General features: G+C 48.3%; 1 protein-coding gene across 1 annotated transcript; it reads right to left on the reverse strand.

Annotated features, from left to right (window-relative positions):
• Positions 1-1,787: 1,787 nt before the first annotated feature.
• Positions 1,788-16,426, reverse strand: scaf1 (SR-related CTD-associated factor 1). Its single transcript, XM_076265206.1, has 10 exons — positions 16,266-16,426; positions 15,335-15,382; positions 15,105-15,242; positions 14,849-14,925; positions 14,492-14,595; positions 10,618-14,388; positions 6,088-6,170; positions 5,693-6,001; positions 3,646-3,774; positions 1,788-2,012 (listed from the first exon to the last, which is right to left on the reverse strand). Exons 2-10 carry the CDS (start codon positions 15,380-15,382, stop codon positions 1,857-1,859), a joined length of 4,815 nt encoding a protein of 1,604 aa, XP_076121321.1. The 5' UTR covers positions 16,266-16,426; the 3' UTR covers positions 1,788-1,856.
• Positions 16,427-16,852: the final 426 nt, after the last annotated feature.

Raw genomic sequence — 16,852 nt, forward strand, 5'->3', positions numbered from 1 at the left:
ACCATACTTGCAGTACACTGCCCCCCCCCCCACCTACCTACACAGCACATTATTTCATCAGGAAGCTTCTCCAACACACATCCCCAACATACTTACAGCACACTGCCTGCTCACCCCCCCCCCCCCCAATACACAGCACATTGTCTCATGAGGAAGCTTCTCCAACACACATATTGCACACTGCCCTCTCCCCACATACACAGCACACTATCCCATCTCCCTTGTCATCCCCCCAACACACACACCAAGACCCCTGGTAGTTGGGCTAGCCCCTTGAGCCGTGGATCTGCCCAAGGTTTCTTCCCCCCCCCATAAATGCACAAATAGGCTGACACCAGACATAATTTCACTGCATACCTTACTTCCAGTAACTATATGCATGTGACAATAAACTTCCTTGTATCCTTGTATCCTTTCAGCACTGAGGCTTAAAAATGGCCTCACCCTAATGTGACCTCAGTCTGCTTGAGAATGGGAAGGAACGTTCCTTATACGTCCTACATAAGAGCAATGGATTTCTTGCTATGGATGTGCAAATCCCACTAATGCTGGGATAGGGTGCTAGACTGAAATGCCTTATTACGTGATTACATAGAACAGGATACCAACAGTTGTATTCACTCACACTTAGTTATTAAATGTCCAAGTATCATGGTCAATGCAGATATGCCTCTAAGAGCAGAGAACCTACTGATGGTGCTGTATGAGAAACTATGGTCATCAAACCTATTTTCCAAGAAGACCATTATTTTTAACTGTTAACTCTGCAATTGTCAAACACCTTTCGAGATATTTACAGTTCCCTAACACACAGCAGGACGGAAATGCAGTTTTCTGATTACCGACTTCTCCAAATAATTTAATAGCAACAAAATGTCTGTAAATAAACCCTTTAAAAATATATATATATATAACATCACACAATCATTTCATATTATTTCATCATATCTCTCAGAGAGCTGTGAGCTGCGGTAACTTGTCCTGGTTTGTTTTCGAGGGGAGACACAGTCAAGCGGTTCCACTTACAGCTTTTGCCTTTGAGCAGCTGAGCTGAAAATGACAAGAGAACTTCTCTCCGCACCGTCTTGTTAGCATGAATAATGGATTGAAAATCGCTCCCAACATCCATCACACTGGATAAAATTAGAGGTCAACTTACCCACAACACCAAGTGAAAACCCAGGACCAAATTAAATAAATAACAATGGTGAAGGAGAACATAAACAAAGGTATTCATGAAAAAAAGATGGGAGAATAGTGTATGTGTACATGCGAATGTGCGGCGCAGGCCTCCAAAGACTCCACGACACAACCAGCAACGTTGTCAAATGTCTATATTTAGATATTTAATCCATTCATCCACATCCACACTCACATAGAGCAACGACCATGCAGGCCAAACTGCACACCATTCCAGATGCGAGACACCACCATCGTAGTAGTGTCCTTACAGTATGTACAGGTTTAGGGTGTCTAATATGATGTAACCGTGTGTAGGGGTGCAAGTTTAATCTCGCCCTCTCTTAACAATGTTTCGTATCACATACATAATGTTTATCTGACTTTTTTTTGTTTTTTCGCTCCTACTCATAGGTCTGTACAGCAAGAAATGATAAACAAAGAGGCGGGGGGGGGGGGGCATTTGTGTACATATTGAGGGGAACTCATAACGAACAAAATGTCACTCAGTGGCCCTGAAGGGCCCAAACACGTGCAGGATAAAAAGGCAGTCTATGACTGGTGTAGCCAATCAGCATCAAGAGCCAGGCAGGGGGGGGGGGGGGGTAGTAGGCAAGGGGACAAGGAGGGGGGGGGGGTCTCTCTCTCTCTCTCAGTCAATCATGTCCAGCGTCCGATCACGGGGAATGCATGGCGCCGGAGTCCCGGTCGCCATCGCGCTCGTCGTCCATCTTTCGGCCATGCTTACGGAAGTATTTGTAGCGCTGCACGTAGAGCTTGACCAGGTTGCTCACTTTAACTGGGTTGATCTCGCCTGTCCGGCTGTGGCAGATCTGGAAGAGGAGAGAACAGATTAGTCAAAGGATACAGTACATTTCGCTTTGTGTGGTGTGTGTAATATGGTGTGTACGTGTGTGTGTGTGTGTAAGCATGTTTGCCTGCCTGCCTGCCTGCGTGTGCGTGCATGTGTGTTGTTATGTGATGTAACGTGGTGTGTATGTGTAATGTGTCTGAGTTAGGGCTGAACGATTTATTGCATTTGCGATAATATCGCGATATGATGAAACACGATTTTCAAACCGCAAAGGCTGCGATTTGTAATATGTGACGTCACCAAAACGCATTTATACTTGCCTTGCCGACGCGCCACCCACTCTTCTCACCGACCACTAAAGAAGCAAAAAACGTAAACAAGAGGACCAGCTAACAGTGTCAAGAAAGGTCAGTAGAGCTACTTTGGTTAAAAATTAACCTCTTCATTACCTTTTGCTCGAACCTGCCATGTCCCTGGTTCTATAACTCCCCTGTGCTGCTACTCTGGCTGGTAACTTCGTTCACTTGTCCAGCTGACGATTAAAACTCCACGACTGTTTAGGCTGCACAGCAGCCATTCACCTGTGCACTGGAGACTTTGTTTACTGGAGTACAGTGACAGTGGGGGCATTTGCGATATCCAAGGGGGTTGGCGGCACAAACATTTCATCTCACAGATTGATGCATAATGTTATCCGCAAGTAGTTGACACAGCTAACCACCAAAAACCAAGCTGTTCTAACATTAGCTTATCAGCTAAGGCTCTAGGCTACATACATGCTGCTAACTGCTGATAACTTTGCCTGTTTAAAGAGTTTTGTCTCCTTGTCTCCGCTTTGTTGTGATATGAACAAACTAGTTAATTTGCATGCATGCGTATTGCGCTGCGGTGTTGATGATGCTAACCTTTAGTTAACACCGAGCCGAACGGTCTTTCGGCTGCATTTATTTGCGCTACAACAATCTACAGTAGTTTGTTCCGATTCACGTGCAAGTAGCCTACAGAGGAGAGGAGCGGGTGTGTGTGTGTGTGTGTGTGTGTGTGTGTGTGTGTGTGTGTGTGTGTGTGTGTGTGTGTGTGTGTGTGTGTGTGTGTGTGTGTGTGTGTGTGTGTGTGTGTGCGCGCGCGCGTGTGTATGGAGAGCACAGGACAAGGAGAAGCCGTGTCAGTGCCACTACATGTAGACCTATTTGTTAACTAACGAAAGAAGGTCATATCTACATGAAATAGAAACAAAATAGAAACGAATCAGAATCATTAAATGTTTACAAGGCTGGAAGTTCAACAAATATAGGTCTACTAATGTGATTAAAATAGTTAAATAAAAAAATATTTCATTCATCAATCTTATTCAATGACCTAATGCCATCATAACATAGGCCTGGTCTCCAGGAAAGAACAGTTTATGTTTAACTTATCTAATTTTGTGTTGGTCATACTATAGAATGATATATTGCTCGTCTTTGTTGAATAAGACAGAAGATAAAGAGCTTAAAAATAATCGCATATCGCATCACAATCGCAATATTGGTGAGAAAAATCGCAATTCGATTTTTTTCCAAAATCGTTCACCCCTAGTCTGAGTGTACACATGTTTGTCTGCCTGCGTGTTTGTGAGTGAGTGAGGTCAGTCAGGAGGCAGGGGTTGCTACCTTGTGTACAGCTTTCCTCAGGATGTCCTTGTATTCATCCTTATTGATGTCTTTGCGCTGATAGTATGGCTTGATGGCCAGCTTGACCTCCTCCACCGCACGCTCCTGTGTGTGCAGCTTCTTCAGGTACTGAGAACAAGAGAGGGGGAGTTACTAGCTAGGTTTCCATCCAACTTGTGCATTTTGACCATTTGAAATAAGAAATGCTGACTGGAAACACTTGAAATGCTTATTCAATATTGCAATGCGCATGGAAATTTGATTCACTTCATTTGATTCGCACAAGGGATAACAATTACATTTGATGGAAACAATTTATTCACATATAATCAATCACATACTCTACATTTCTTGCGTGTTTTCATAAACTTTTTACCTGATGACCTTACATTTTAATCCCAGAGCTCATCAGAAGCATTCCCTGCATTAGGAGAATGTCCACTTTTAACTTGCGTAACACAGTGGATGATAATGCACGCAAATGTGCATATGCGAATGAGCAGAATGGAAACCCAGCTAATATATTTTAATAAATCTAAGTTCAAAATATTTTTTCCCTTTTGGTTAACACTGTCTATCCCATGGAGGCATTATATATAACTGGAGAGAGTGACTAAGTCCCGCCCCCATTCATTTCAATGGCCCATGCTAGGCTAGCTACTTCAGCCAAAAAAACATGAAATTGATCGCAGCCATCTTTACGAAAATGGCGTTTCATGGGTGTTCGTTTCCGGCACCAGCTAGAATTAGCCTATTAGATTCCACGTTACAGACGGAGACAACGTAAGGTACAACGGTATGTCGTTGATGAAGATTGGACATTCCCTCAGAGGAAAAGAAGTTGTTCGGGAACGCGCTTCACCTCGTTATAAGTGCAAATTCATTTAATTGGTTGGGATAACATTTTGGGAATGGTGGTAAAGTTTGCCCTGTCTCTGAAGTCCTAGGTTATTTAATGTGATGTTCATATGTGATAATAAACGATGCAATATTGTGTCACTTTAGGCTTCACAAATAATGATCCCTAAATACTATTTGGACAGGTTGTAGCCTAGGCCTATTACGCAATAGGCTATCCAACGAAAATGACTATTAATTAAGTAGACATGGTATGTAAGAAACGTGTGGATAGCTGGGATTTTTGCTGCACCCAGTGTGAATTTGCAGCTTGTTAAGCCTAGGCTACATTTGCAGGCAGACGAAATGAAGCCAACGCAAGTTAAACTTCCGATAGAAGCGCACATCCCTCGGGTATTGTGGTTCGAGCAGGCATAGAGTCTGCAACTGTTGTTGGACATTTGGCTTTTGCCTCGACTGGCAGCCTGAACATTTAAATCAAATGCATAGCCTAATCATGTCAATGTTGCAAGAAAGCAAACGAAATGTCATTGACATTTGTTTCGTTTTAAATCACTTGGGGAGACAGGTTATGATCCAGACGTTGCGTTCTACAGAACTACAGCCTGTGCGTTTTAAAATAGTCTTTATACACAACGCAATGAGTAGGCTAATAATTGGATATAGGTCATTGCTATGCATCTGCCAAAGTGTATGGTCATAGTCAGTTACTTTAAGGTAATTACTTGGCACCCCGCATATACGGCAAATAATAGCCTAATATGACAACATTAACATTTTTCTTTTATTTACCACAAAGTCCGGTAATACAGCCTAAACCATGTAGGCATTAAGTCAAGTATCAGTAGCTTAATCCAAGTAGTTAGTTGTTTTATTTGTCGTCTTCCAGAAATGCAACCCAAAATGGACGTGCGAGGACGCTCGTGCCCAACACTAAACTCGTGCATGAGCTGTCATCTACCAATTAGCATGTAAAAACTGGTGCCGGAAGTTGCAACCATGTAACGCCATGTTTTCAAAAATGTCGGCGGCCAAATGCCATGCTAAGTGGCTGAAGCTAACCCTTCAAATCCTGACCCCCTGGTCTATCCACACCCTTACTGTGCATCTCCTCTGCTTTCTCAACACCAATACCAAGTATGAAGACCAGTGGCTTAGGAGTTTCTTGAGATTTTAGAGATGTGCATACCTTGTCGGGATCTTTACTGTCCCCATCCCAGGCTCCTTCACTCGTTCCTCCCATCCCTGGATGTAAACTGGGAGGGGGTGGAGTTTGTGCACATCCACCACCCAATGAAAGCCCAGGAAGCAGATGTGTGGGAGGAGTTTTGGTGCATCCAACCAGTGGGAGAGAGCTGTGAAGAATGAACTGTGCTGGATTGGGACCAGAGGATTGGGCCAGTGAAGATAGGGGAGGGGCTTGGGATGAGGAGGAAGAGGTGGAGGAAGAGGAGGGGGCGTGCTGCTGGGCCTGGTTCTGGTTGGCCTGTGAGAGAATCTAGTGAAATAAAAAAAAAAGACAATAGTGTCAGTAAACACACTAAACACACACTAGCTGCATAAATACATCCCCTGTAGGCTTACCTGACTTGTGGCTTGAATGAACTCATGTGCTTTGGCGCGGCTGGCAATATTGGCCTCCTCCATCTTAAACAGGAGTGCAGTTACTGGAGTATATAGAAAAAAAAATGAGACAATTAAAATTTTTAGATTTAGATTTTAGACACTTGATTAATATCCTGACAGAAATTAGTACGGTGTCTTGTGTAATTCCGCTGGATTTTCTTGTAAAAATTGTTTTTTTTGCATATTTTGCTAGTATAGAGTCTAAGGAACAAGATTTTTTTTGTCTTCAAATTTTCACGATCCATTTTCACACTTAGATGATATCATCATTTATATAATGCATAATTAAGACTTGGACTACTATCACTTGGGGGTCACATGTGAGAAAACACTGGTAAAGAGGGTATTCTGCCTAATTTTTGGGTGCTGATTCTGAATATCATATTTACTTAGCTGATTTTTTAGTTTTAAACCTGCTAATTAGCATTTGCGGCCTAAAACTGGCCTCCATAGGCAACATAGAACGGGTGAATAGGGTAAAAAATTTAACTCCTTGATATTCTTATGAAACTTTACTAGTTGATTAGTTATGTAGAGACAATATTTTTTTGCATTACAAGTTTTCTGAAAATATATGTTTAAGCATGTAATTTAACAATATCGCATTAATTATGCACTAATTTGCATACATTTCAATTACAGACATCTGAATATTGGATAGTTAACATTGAATGTATACGTTCAGGTTTGCCTTCAGAACTTTTTCTGGATTCAGAGCCTTAAAAGAATGGCTTGTTCAAGCACCAGTCCTAGGTTATGCCGATTTCAGTCGTCCCTTTATCTTAGAGACGGATGCATGCCATGCAGGATTGGGGGCAGTTTTGTCACAGGAGAAGGATGGGTTACAGCGACCAATAGCCTTTGCTAGCCGGGACTTGCGGCCAAGTGAGAGGAACATGTCAAATTATAGTGCCATGAAACTCAAACTCCTTGCAGTCAAGTGGGCAATCACAGAAAAAAATGTCAAGTATCTCCTGGGCAACACGTTCACCGTGTACACTGACAACAATCCCCTCCAATACTTGCAGTCAGCGAAACTGGGCGCTCTGGAACATTGCTGGGTTTCTCAGCTTGCCCTCTTTATTACAACATCAAATATTGTCCTGGGCCAGCTAATTGCAATGCCGATACCCTTTCTAGGCTTCCCACAAGCCCCACTAACACTTTGCGATTTGTGTCACACGGCCTGGACGTCCCCCTGCCGCTTGCCATAGCCAACATGCAAGCCTCAAGTGCACCTATCCAAGACTCTTGGATGACAGAATCTTGTATGGTGGACACCATCCCTGGTCGAACCAAAAGAGACCGGAAAGTCCTGCAAGGGACTGATCCCTGTATTTCCAGATACCTGTGGTTTTGGTGACAGGGACGACCACATACCCGTATTTCCAGATACCTGTGGTTTTGGTGACAGGGACGACCACATACCCGTTAAGACAAGTGGAGTGAACCAAGGGAAGTCCGCAATTGATAAAGCAGTGGTCCCAGATACAGGAAGTGGATGGGACCTTGTACCGAGCGATCCAGGCTCCTCCTTCCAGGGATCCAGTGCTGCAGCTTTTACTGCCAAAGGTGTTGCGAGTCAAAGTGCTCACTAGCCTACACAACAACCACGGCCATCTGGGGGTGGACAGGACCACAGATCTGATATGACAGAGGTGCTACTGGCCCCAGATGTGGCATGAGGTGCAAAAGTGGTGTTCTGAGTGTGAGCACTGTGCTTGCTAAAGCAAGACAACCCAAGCCAGAACCTTCTTGGGAAATATGCTAGCCCCTAAGCCTTTGTAAATAATCTCCATTGACTTTACTCTCTTGGATTGGGCTAGCACAGGACAAGAGAATGTTCTGGTAATCACAAATGTTTTCTCAAAGTTTACCCAGGCCTTTCCCACCCCTGATCAGAGAGCTTCCACCGTAGCTAAGATTCTAACTGAGAGATGGTTTTATGTGTATGGCGTGCAAAGGAGAATCCACTCTGATCAGGGGAGCAGCTTTGAGGAGGAGCTGTTGAAACACCTGTGTGACACCTATAACAAAGACTAGAACCACCACTTATCATCCAGAGGGGAATGGTCAATGTGAACGTTTCAACAGGACACTTCATGACTTGTTCAGGACCTTACCCCCTGAAAAGAAGCGTAAATGGCCCCAGTTGCTCCCTCAGCTCCTGTTCGCCTATAATACCACCGTGTACCAGTCCACACAGCACTCCCCATACGAGCTGATGTTCGGTCAGAAGCCACAGTTACCAGTCGACCACCTACATGGATATACTGGAGGTGACCACAGGGTCAGTCCACCGACTGATTGGGTGGTGCAACATCAAGAGTACCTGACTTCTGTCTATGCTAGTGCTAGGAGACACTTAGAAGAGGCTGCGGCATATCATAGGCATGGTGGTCCTAACACTGTAGTCCTCTTCAAAGTGGTTGTATGCACATCCCACCTCACTGAGGCCAGGTGCAGGACAAAAAAGCTTATCAAGGAAAGAAGAGTAGTTGTCCGCACACTGCCATCATAACACATAACGCAACGTTTCGACCCTGGTGGGTCGAAACGTTGCGTTATGTTTTTAACTCAATAAATTTAGTTCTTCTGGGAGATTGTAGTGTGCGGTCCTGACACTGTACCCATATTACCACCTGGCACTCTAGTCTTTTTCTAGTGGGCAGTGGTAGTGTAGTGGTTAAGGAGCTGGGCTAGCTCGGTCGGTTCAATTCCCGGCTTTCACTGTTATGCCCTTGAGCAAGGCACTTAACCCCAAGTTGCTCCGGGGACAATGTGATCTCTTGTAATATAGCTGACATACAGTATGTAAGTGACTTTGGTGTCTGCTAAATATATGTAAACTCTTTTGCAAGAACCATTTTCATGGTCGCCACAAAATCCAGGATACATGGGTGTCTACCAAGTATGAAATTGTGGAGTGTCTTGATGGAATTGGCACACACTATAAGATCAGGCTGTATGGGGAAAAGGGCCCCCTTAAGACGTTCCACTCATAATACTGCCGGACAGCATTCAAACCCCTTCCACCTCCCACAGTCTGTTTCACATGAGTTCTCTGCCAGTGTAGCAGAAGTAAATATTCTCCCCGTCCCCTTCAAGCCTTGGCAGTAGATAGGTATGCTACCAGGATGGTGAACTTTAAAGACAGGTGTGTATGCAGAAAGGCTGACCTGCAGCGCTGGCGCACACGTCCACCTGTGGGTGGTGATCATATACGTAGCTTCCTCTCTGGGAGAACACAGCCGGTCATTTGATATTTTTGCCGCATGGGTGTTTGTGGTTGTTGTTGTTGGAAGAACATGGCTTTATTCTTAATTCTAAGACTTCATTGCTTCTCTCGCACGCCCGGCCTGTTGGCTGTGGATAACCCGTAGCGTTTAAAGAGAGCAAATGCACATGGTTTAGTGTCTGAGCAATGTTTTCCCTTGAGTTTTTTGTTTTTTGTATTAGTTCAGGATGTGAGAGGGCCATCCGTGGTTTGTCTGTTTGTTTGTACCTTATATTCTTTTGTTTGTTAATTTTGCCTACTGTTACTCAACTACCCATGCCTATGTCACCTGTGTTGCCTGTACTATTATTATTATTATAGATTATTTCCAAGACAAATTTCTCTTAAGGTAGACAATAGAATGACATGGCAGGTCAAGGAAAGCATCAAGAAAAGCAAAGATTAAGAAATCGTTTTTGACATAGGCAACAAGGGTGGAGGTGTTTTTACACTTTTCAGACACTCAAAGTTTGAAAACTATGGATATTGTTTTAGAACCAACAACCTTTCTACATTATCTGGGGGTTTTGTGTGCAAAAAGTGGAATTAATTGTCAAAAAATTAGAAGAAAATGTGAAAATCACTTTTCGGACTAGATATAATCGCTTATTTTAAAACATACAGAAAAAAACACTAAAGATGGATCGTGAAAATTTGAAGACAAAAAAAATCTTGATCCTTAGACTCTATATTAGCAAAATATGCAAAAAAATTAATTTTTACATGAAAATCCAGCGGGACCCTATTTTCCAAACACAGCGTACTGTACTAAATGAGGACTCGTTGACTTAACCCATCTGTTGGCAGTGAACGAACGCTTGTGAGCGTGCACCGACACACACACACACACCCTAGGAACAGCGAGCAATGGCATACACACACTAGCAGTAGTGAGCATACAAAGCCCCAGCACTGTGGCCAGCCACTTCAGCCACAGTGTCCATCATTCCTCTGCCCAGCTCACATGTGAGATCATATGACAGTCAAAAACCTGTCTGGCATAGCAAATATTCCAAATGTGTAGCCCACAATATCATTAACATTCTTTAGGGAAACAAGACACTTCAGCAACAACTACTCTAGCATTTCGTTATAGCCAGTGAATACTTAAAGTTGCTTTTTTTTTTAAGCTCTACTGTGCTCGTGGCAAGGGTGAAACGGCCACAAACTGAGGTACTGTTTGGGAGGAAGGACGGAAGGGAGTTACTCACAGGCTAACACACCCCCTGCAGTGCAGTCCACTCCCGTCTGCAGACTCCAGGGCAGTGGGGGGGCCACGGGTGGAGGAGGCGGCGGGGGCTTGCCCACTGACGACGACGACACGGACGAGAACGACGACGAGGGGTCGGCGGCTGAGGGTGGCAGGGAGAGTGGGAGCGAGGGAGCCGCCGAGCCCGACGAGGTGGAGCAGGGGGGCGAGGTCTTCTGCTCGTCCAAGACAAGAGGCTTGGCGCCGGGGGCCGACTGGGCAGCACTGCCCCCGGCCGAAGTGGAGAGGAGCGTGGGGGGCGGCGGGCTGGCCGGGGCCGGCGGTCCGCTCTGGGACTCCTCCGGCAGGAAGGAGGGCTCGGGGGTCTTGCAGCTGCTGTCAACTGTCTGCGAGTCCGGGCTGGAGTCGCGGGCGTCCCGGGACGGCAGTGGCAGGGAGAGGGGCGGCGTGTGCGGAGGCGAGGAGGAGGGCGGCAGCGCGCTGGTGGAGGAGGAGGAGGATGAGGAGGAGGAGGAAGGGGTGGTGGCCGGGAGCAAGGCGGGCGGGCTGGAGGGTTTGGGCAGCGAGCCTCCCGGCGGCGGGGCTTTGGCCTCTCCGGCGCCGCTCTTGTCACGGAGCTTCTTCCCCGGGCGCCGGCGCCGCTTGGCCACCGAGGAGGAGCACGGGGAGGAGGTGGAGGAGGAGGTGCTGGAGGTGGGGGTGGCCTTCTTGGCCTTGAGGAGAGTGGGGCTGGCCACGCTGGCTGGACCCAGGACGTTTCTCTGCTGGGACTGCTGCTGCCCGCCGGCCTTACCGGGGTCTTTGCCACCCCCGCCGCGTGACTGCAGTGACAGAGGTTCCGAGCACGGCTTCAGGAACGGCGAGCGGCTCTCGTTGTCCCGTCGGAACACCACGGCGATGGAGCCGCCCACCACAGAGGACGAGCCACTGCCGCCCACTCCAGCCACCCCGCTTGGGCCCATGCGGTCCATGGCCAGCTTCCCAGCAGACCCTGGGGCGGCAGCCGTGCCCGTGGTGCTGCTCACCCCCTCCCGTACCAGCACCGACACCTTGGACTGCAGCTTGGCCTTCTTGCTGCCTGGCTTCTTGGAGTGACCTGAGCGGCCAGACTCCTTCTTGGCCCCCTTTTCCCGCTCCTTCTCCTTCCTGGTCTTCCTGGTACGTTTGGCTGAGGAAGCAGCAGTCAGCGGCAGGGATGGCGCGAGGGCGCCCGTGGGCGAGAGTGGCGGAGACGACGACGAGGTCAGGTGTTTGCTTTTGGCTTTGGCGCGGAGCGATGCAGACTCCGACGGCTGGCTGGCTTTCTTGCCGGAGGCGTGCGACTTCTTCTTGTCCCGGCGGCCGGAGACTTTGACCGGCGGGCTGCTGCTCTTGGGAGGTGGGGATGGCGGGGGCTCAGGTGACCGTGGCAATAGCGGAGAGTCCTCCAGCGAGGGGTAGTCCGAGTCCAGCGCCTCGCCGTCCAGCGACAGCATGTCCGCCTCCTGCCGCTCGGAGAAGCGGTCCGACTCGTAGCCGTGGTAGAGCATAGGTGAGAGGGAGGCGTGGCGCGAGCGACTGCGCCGTCTCCTCGAGCGCTCCTCCTCCTCCTGCTCTTCCTCGTCGGAGCGCCTTCTCCTCTTCCTCTTCCGCTTGTGAGACAGGCCCGAGGCCGGGCTGAGGGACGACCGCTGGCCTTGCCCCGGTGACCCCGGCACGGTCGTTGTGGTGGTCGTCGTGGTGACTGTGATGGTGCGCTTGATGGCGAACAGATCGGACCCGTTCAGATCCTGGATGGACGGCGGCACGACTGGCCGTCCGTCTCTCCTATTGTCCCTCTCTCGGTCCCGGTGTCTGTCCGGCTCCCGCGTGTCCTCCCGCCTCTCTCTGCTGCTCTTGGACCGCTTCATGCTGCCCCTCTCCCGGCTGCTGGAGCCCTGCTCCCCGTCCTCCCGCTCTCTCTTTACCCTGCTCTTCCCTCGGGAGTCTCTGCTCCGGTCCCTTTCCCGGTCACTTCTGCCCCTTTCCCGGTCTCTGTCTCGACCTCTGTCCCTCTCCTTCTCCCGGTCTCTAGTTCTATCTCGGTCTCGGTCTTGGTCCCGTTCACGATCCCGCTCTCGTTGTCTCTCCCTCTCTCGCTCCCGGTCTCGCTCTCCATCTCTCTCCCTCTCCCTGTCCCTGTGGTGATCATCCGAATGGCTGGACCAGGACCGCCGCCTCGAGTGTGTGTGTCGGGCTGCGGAATTCTGGGAAGCCTCCGGGCTGCTATGCTTTCTCCTCTTCCTCTTGCGGCTGGAGCTCCTACTGCTCCTCCTCGTCCTCTCGTCCTTCTGCCTCTCGTCCTTCTCGCTCCTCCTCTCCCGCTCTCTCTCCTTCCGCTCCCGGCTGCCCTCTTTCGCCTCCTTCCTCTTCTTCCTTTTCTCTTTCTCTATGGCCTTAGTCTCCTTCAGCTTGCGCCGCTCGCGCTCCCGGGAGCTCTTGGAGGGCTTCCGGCTCTTCTCGCGGTCAGTCGAGAGGGAGAGGGAGGGGGAGGCTGGAGGCGAGGGTGATGGCATGGCGACAGTGGGGGGCATTGGAGACGGCAGCGGGAGCGGAGGTGTCAGAGTAACGGACACGGGGCAGGAGCGGAAGCGCTCCTTCCTGCGGCTGGTCAGCTTCCTCCGCAGGTCCCCGACGCCCACCACTGGCGGTGGAGGCTCCTGCTCCCAGGTGGCCTCCGTACAGACGGACACGAAGCCGTCGCCCTCCATGACCCGCAGGATGCGCTCCGTCTTCATCCCCATGCCGAGCCCGAGCCCCGGGAGCCCGCCGTGCGCATCGTCCACCACCGCCGCCCGCTCCCGCCACCTCTCCTTGTCGCCAGCGGCCCCCACAATCTCGCCCTCCTCGATCTCCGAGTGCTCCGAGTCCTCTCTCCGCTCGCGCATCCGCCGCTGCTCCCGCCCACCGTCCCGGAGTGACCGCTTCCTCTGGGGCGGCTGCGGGCTGTAGGTCACGACAGGTGCCGGAGGGGTTGGGCTGGAGCAGGGGGAGGGAGCCGAAGCTGAGGTTGCTGCTGCAGCTGTCGCCTCCGTCGAGTCTGGAGGGGACCCCTGCGAGACGTCCAGCCCCTCCGTCTCCGTATCGTTCATCTGGTTCACAGCGTTGCCATTGGGGCTTCCCAGTGGCCCCTCTCCTTCCGAGCCTCTTTCGTCGCGCTCCTCCGAGGCTGGGGAGCCTGTTGGCTGGAAGGGGTCATATTTATCCTCCTCATCGTCCTCCTCTTCCTCCAGGGGTTTTGGCCGCTCTTGCTCCGTTTCTCCGTCCGTGGGCTGGAAGGGGTCGTAGATCTCCGTCTCGGAAGCTTCTCTTTGAGAGTCGCCATCCGGTTGCGTGGGAGGGCCCAGGCGATGGAACATGGGATTGGAGGAGAAGGGGCGCGGGTCATTGAGTGAGTGGGAAGGGCCCAGGGAGGAAGAGGTAGAGGATACCACGTCACCTGTCGCATTGGTGATTCCACCGGCGCCCGAGTGGCCTCTGTCATCAGTGTCATGGTAACCAGTGCCGGCTCCCCCGGGTGATGAAGAGGATGATGACGGTAAGGAGGAAGGTGATGATGGAGGGGAAGAAGGGGAGGAGGGGGAGCTGGAGGGTGAGGAGGGCAGCGGGCTCTTGGCAAGGGCAGATGTAGGCCTCATCCTCGGGCCAGGGGCTGGAGTGGAGCCTGTGACCCGAGGAGAAGGAGCAAATGAGGGGCAGCCCAGCATCAGAAGCTCCTTCATCAATCTGGAGTGGGGGTGAGAAGAGTGAAGGCCTGAGGGTGAAAGAGAGAAAAACACTGGTTTAGCAGGAGGTCAAGCAGCCAACATATTTCCAGAGTTTTATGATTGGGCAGTTTGGGGAAAATAAGAGGTTACCAATCTTCCGGTTGCCAGCAAACGGGGCCAAGGATGACAGAAAAGCAAGGGTTGATCCTTCTTCTACCTGCACCTCTGCAGTAAGCTCTACTTCAATGTCACCACTGTGGCACAATGAGGCATCATAAGACATTAAGCCACTTCATTCTTAATGACATATTCATTTACCCTTATATTGACATGTTCAGTTAATGTAACCCATTTAAATAACTATTTTTGAATAATTTACTCAGAATTTTACACAGCTAGCCAAACAGAACTATCTAACTAACTAGCTTCCCTGATGGTTACAGTGTCTCAATACCAACTTATTACACTGAGCAATTCATATTGTTGTTGTCTTCTCTATGCAGTCACCTGTCAACCAGCTGTAACGATGAGGACTGTGCAGGGATCCAAAAGGACGGGGTCTCTATGGCAACCACGGAAGCACCCTGTGAACAAGAAACAAAGACCATCATAACATTGGCAAGAGAAGGGCACAAATAAAGCGAAAGATCAGTGTTTTATTTATTTTTTTATTTTTTTTATTTACAAACTGGTTTTATCAGAGTTGGTCTGCAAGCAAACACACGCTGTGCAGACAGTGATTCTCTAAAGATTTGATCCTCACCAGTTCACTAGGTTCGTCAACTAGGATCTCTCCAGTTTCTTGGTTACATCTCAAGGCCGTTTTGCTTCTCCTCTGAGAGTTATGTTCTTCATCCTCATTTCCTTCCTCTTCAGTACATTCTTTATTCTCCTCTCCTGTCTGGTCGAAAACATAATTGTGCAAAATGTTAAGTACAATATCAATTCCTATATTACACTGGTCACCAAAATGCAACCAATACAGACCCTTACCTTTGGTTCGGGGAGGCCAGCCCCTTTAAACTCTTCATCTGTCCCCATCTGGTGATAATAATGCCACTGTTAGCACATATCATTTCAACCATCTGGATTCATTCAAGACACATGAGTCATCGTCTACCATTACAATCAGTACAATTACAATTAGTAACTGGAGCGGAATTTGTGGTCTATAGATGAGCATGCTATAATCAGGGAATGATTCATTGTACAAGTCAACTGGTGCAGCTAAAGTCGAAGATAACATAGGACAAATTGGAAACCGACGGCTGATCAACAACACGAGTGGCGCAATAGTTATGTGGACCACTGCCTAGGTCAGCAGATAAGCTAACATGACACAGTGACCAAATCACCGCGCATATCAAAACACTAACGATAGGTTATAGGATAACCACTACTCGGGGGTAACGTTGTGTTGGTCAGATTGCCACATTAAGGTAGGCTACATCTTGACGTGTGAGATACAACCACGACACACATCGAACGTTCATACTGGAGAAACAATTTAATGCTGCACAACCAAGTCGTAACGCAGAAACTCAAATTATCTAGCTAGCTGTCTCTGATTAAAGAGCTAACCTGGTGTTGATTTATATTGCTAGATTATTTAGCGTGCTATCTAGAAGGCTATCCAACACAGACAACATTTCAGTAACTTACACGCGATGACTCGCGATGCTTCATAGTTCTAGGCATGTGTCAAAAACATACAACAGACTTGCATCTAATCACGGTGCAACAAAATGTTGAGAATTAACCAGTTAATTAGGCAACCATGTGCACCCGTAAAATGGTCGGCTAACGTTAGCTAAATGTCTACACATGATGAATTACAAATCGCATTCAATTTTAGCTTGCTAGCTATGCAGGCTATGTTAGCTAACCTGTAGAGAATACAAATGCATGCTTGCCTTAACGTTACCTTTATCGTTGGAGTTCAAGCTGGATAACTAACTTGGAAAGAGCTCAATCTGCAAAACTAGCATTAAAATATTTCCATAAAACCTAAAAGGTTTTTAAAAGCATTAAAGATTTCACATTTCTGAACACAATAAAAGGCCCTGCCCATCCATGTCCGCCATTTTACTTCCCCCACCAAACTGAAACCGGCAACCAATGGTTCATGGGAAGTGTTGTTTTTTGATTAGCCCAGGCCCAGGGACTTCAATGCACCTTCACCACTGATTTAGGATAATAATACTGCATTGCTTTAGTTGCACAGAAGCCACCTCAGGCCTATCTCTCAGATTATTCTGACAGTAGTTGAACCACTACACTGCAATGTCGATAGGCTGCCAGGTGCTGTAGAAGGAAATATTAAAGAGGCTCAAGTGAGTAGCCTACTTAGGCTAAACCCTATTTTGATTTCTAGCAAACCCATCTTCCTTGTTGAGCAGACTACATTTGTCTGAGAATGTATTTTGATTCAGTCACAATTCATCTGCATGACTTAGGCCTAGGCTACATAGCCTACATATTGACATAGGCCTATTTATTGACCAACAGATT

Source organism: Alosa pseudoharengus, unplaced genomic scaffold (assembly GCF_046254945.1).
Source record: "Alosa pseudoharengus isolate Yale_2024_CS ecotype anadromous, Long Island Sound unplaced genomic scaffold, YU_APseudo_1.1 YU_APseudo_1.1_scf_4, whole genome shotgun sequence".
Taxonomy (NCBI): domain Eukaryota; kingdom Metazoa; phylum Chordata; class Actinopteri; order Clupeiformes; family Clupeidae; genus Alosa; species Alosa pseudoharengus.

What these genes read in the sequence shown, in the direction of transcription:
- scaf1 (XM_076265206.1), bottom strand. Translation starts at nt 15,382, where the DNA reads ATGGGGACAGATGAAGAGTTTAAAGGGGCTGGCCTCCCCGAACCAAAG. An exon ending in TTGACGAACCTAGTGAACTG is followed by an intron (nt 14,926 to 15,104) that starts GTGAGGATCAAA and finishes TCTTGTTCACAG; the next exon opens with GGTGCTTCCGTGGTTGCCAT. An exon ending in ACAGTAAAGATCCCGACAAG is followed by an intron (nt 3,775 to 5,692) that starts GTATGCACATCT and finishes TCTTGTTCTCAG; the next exon opens with TACCTGAAGAAGCTGCACAC.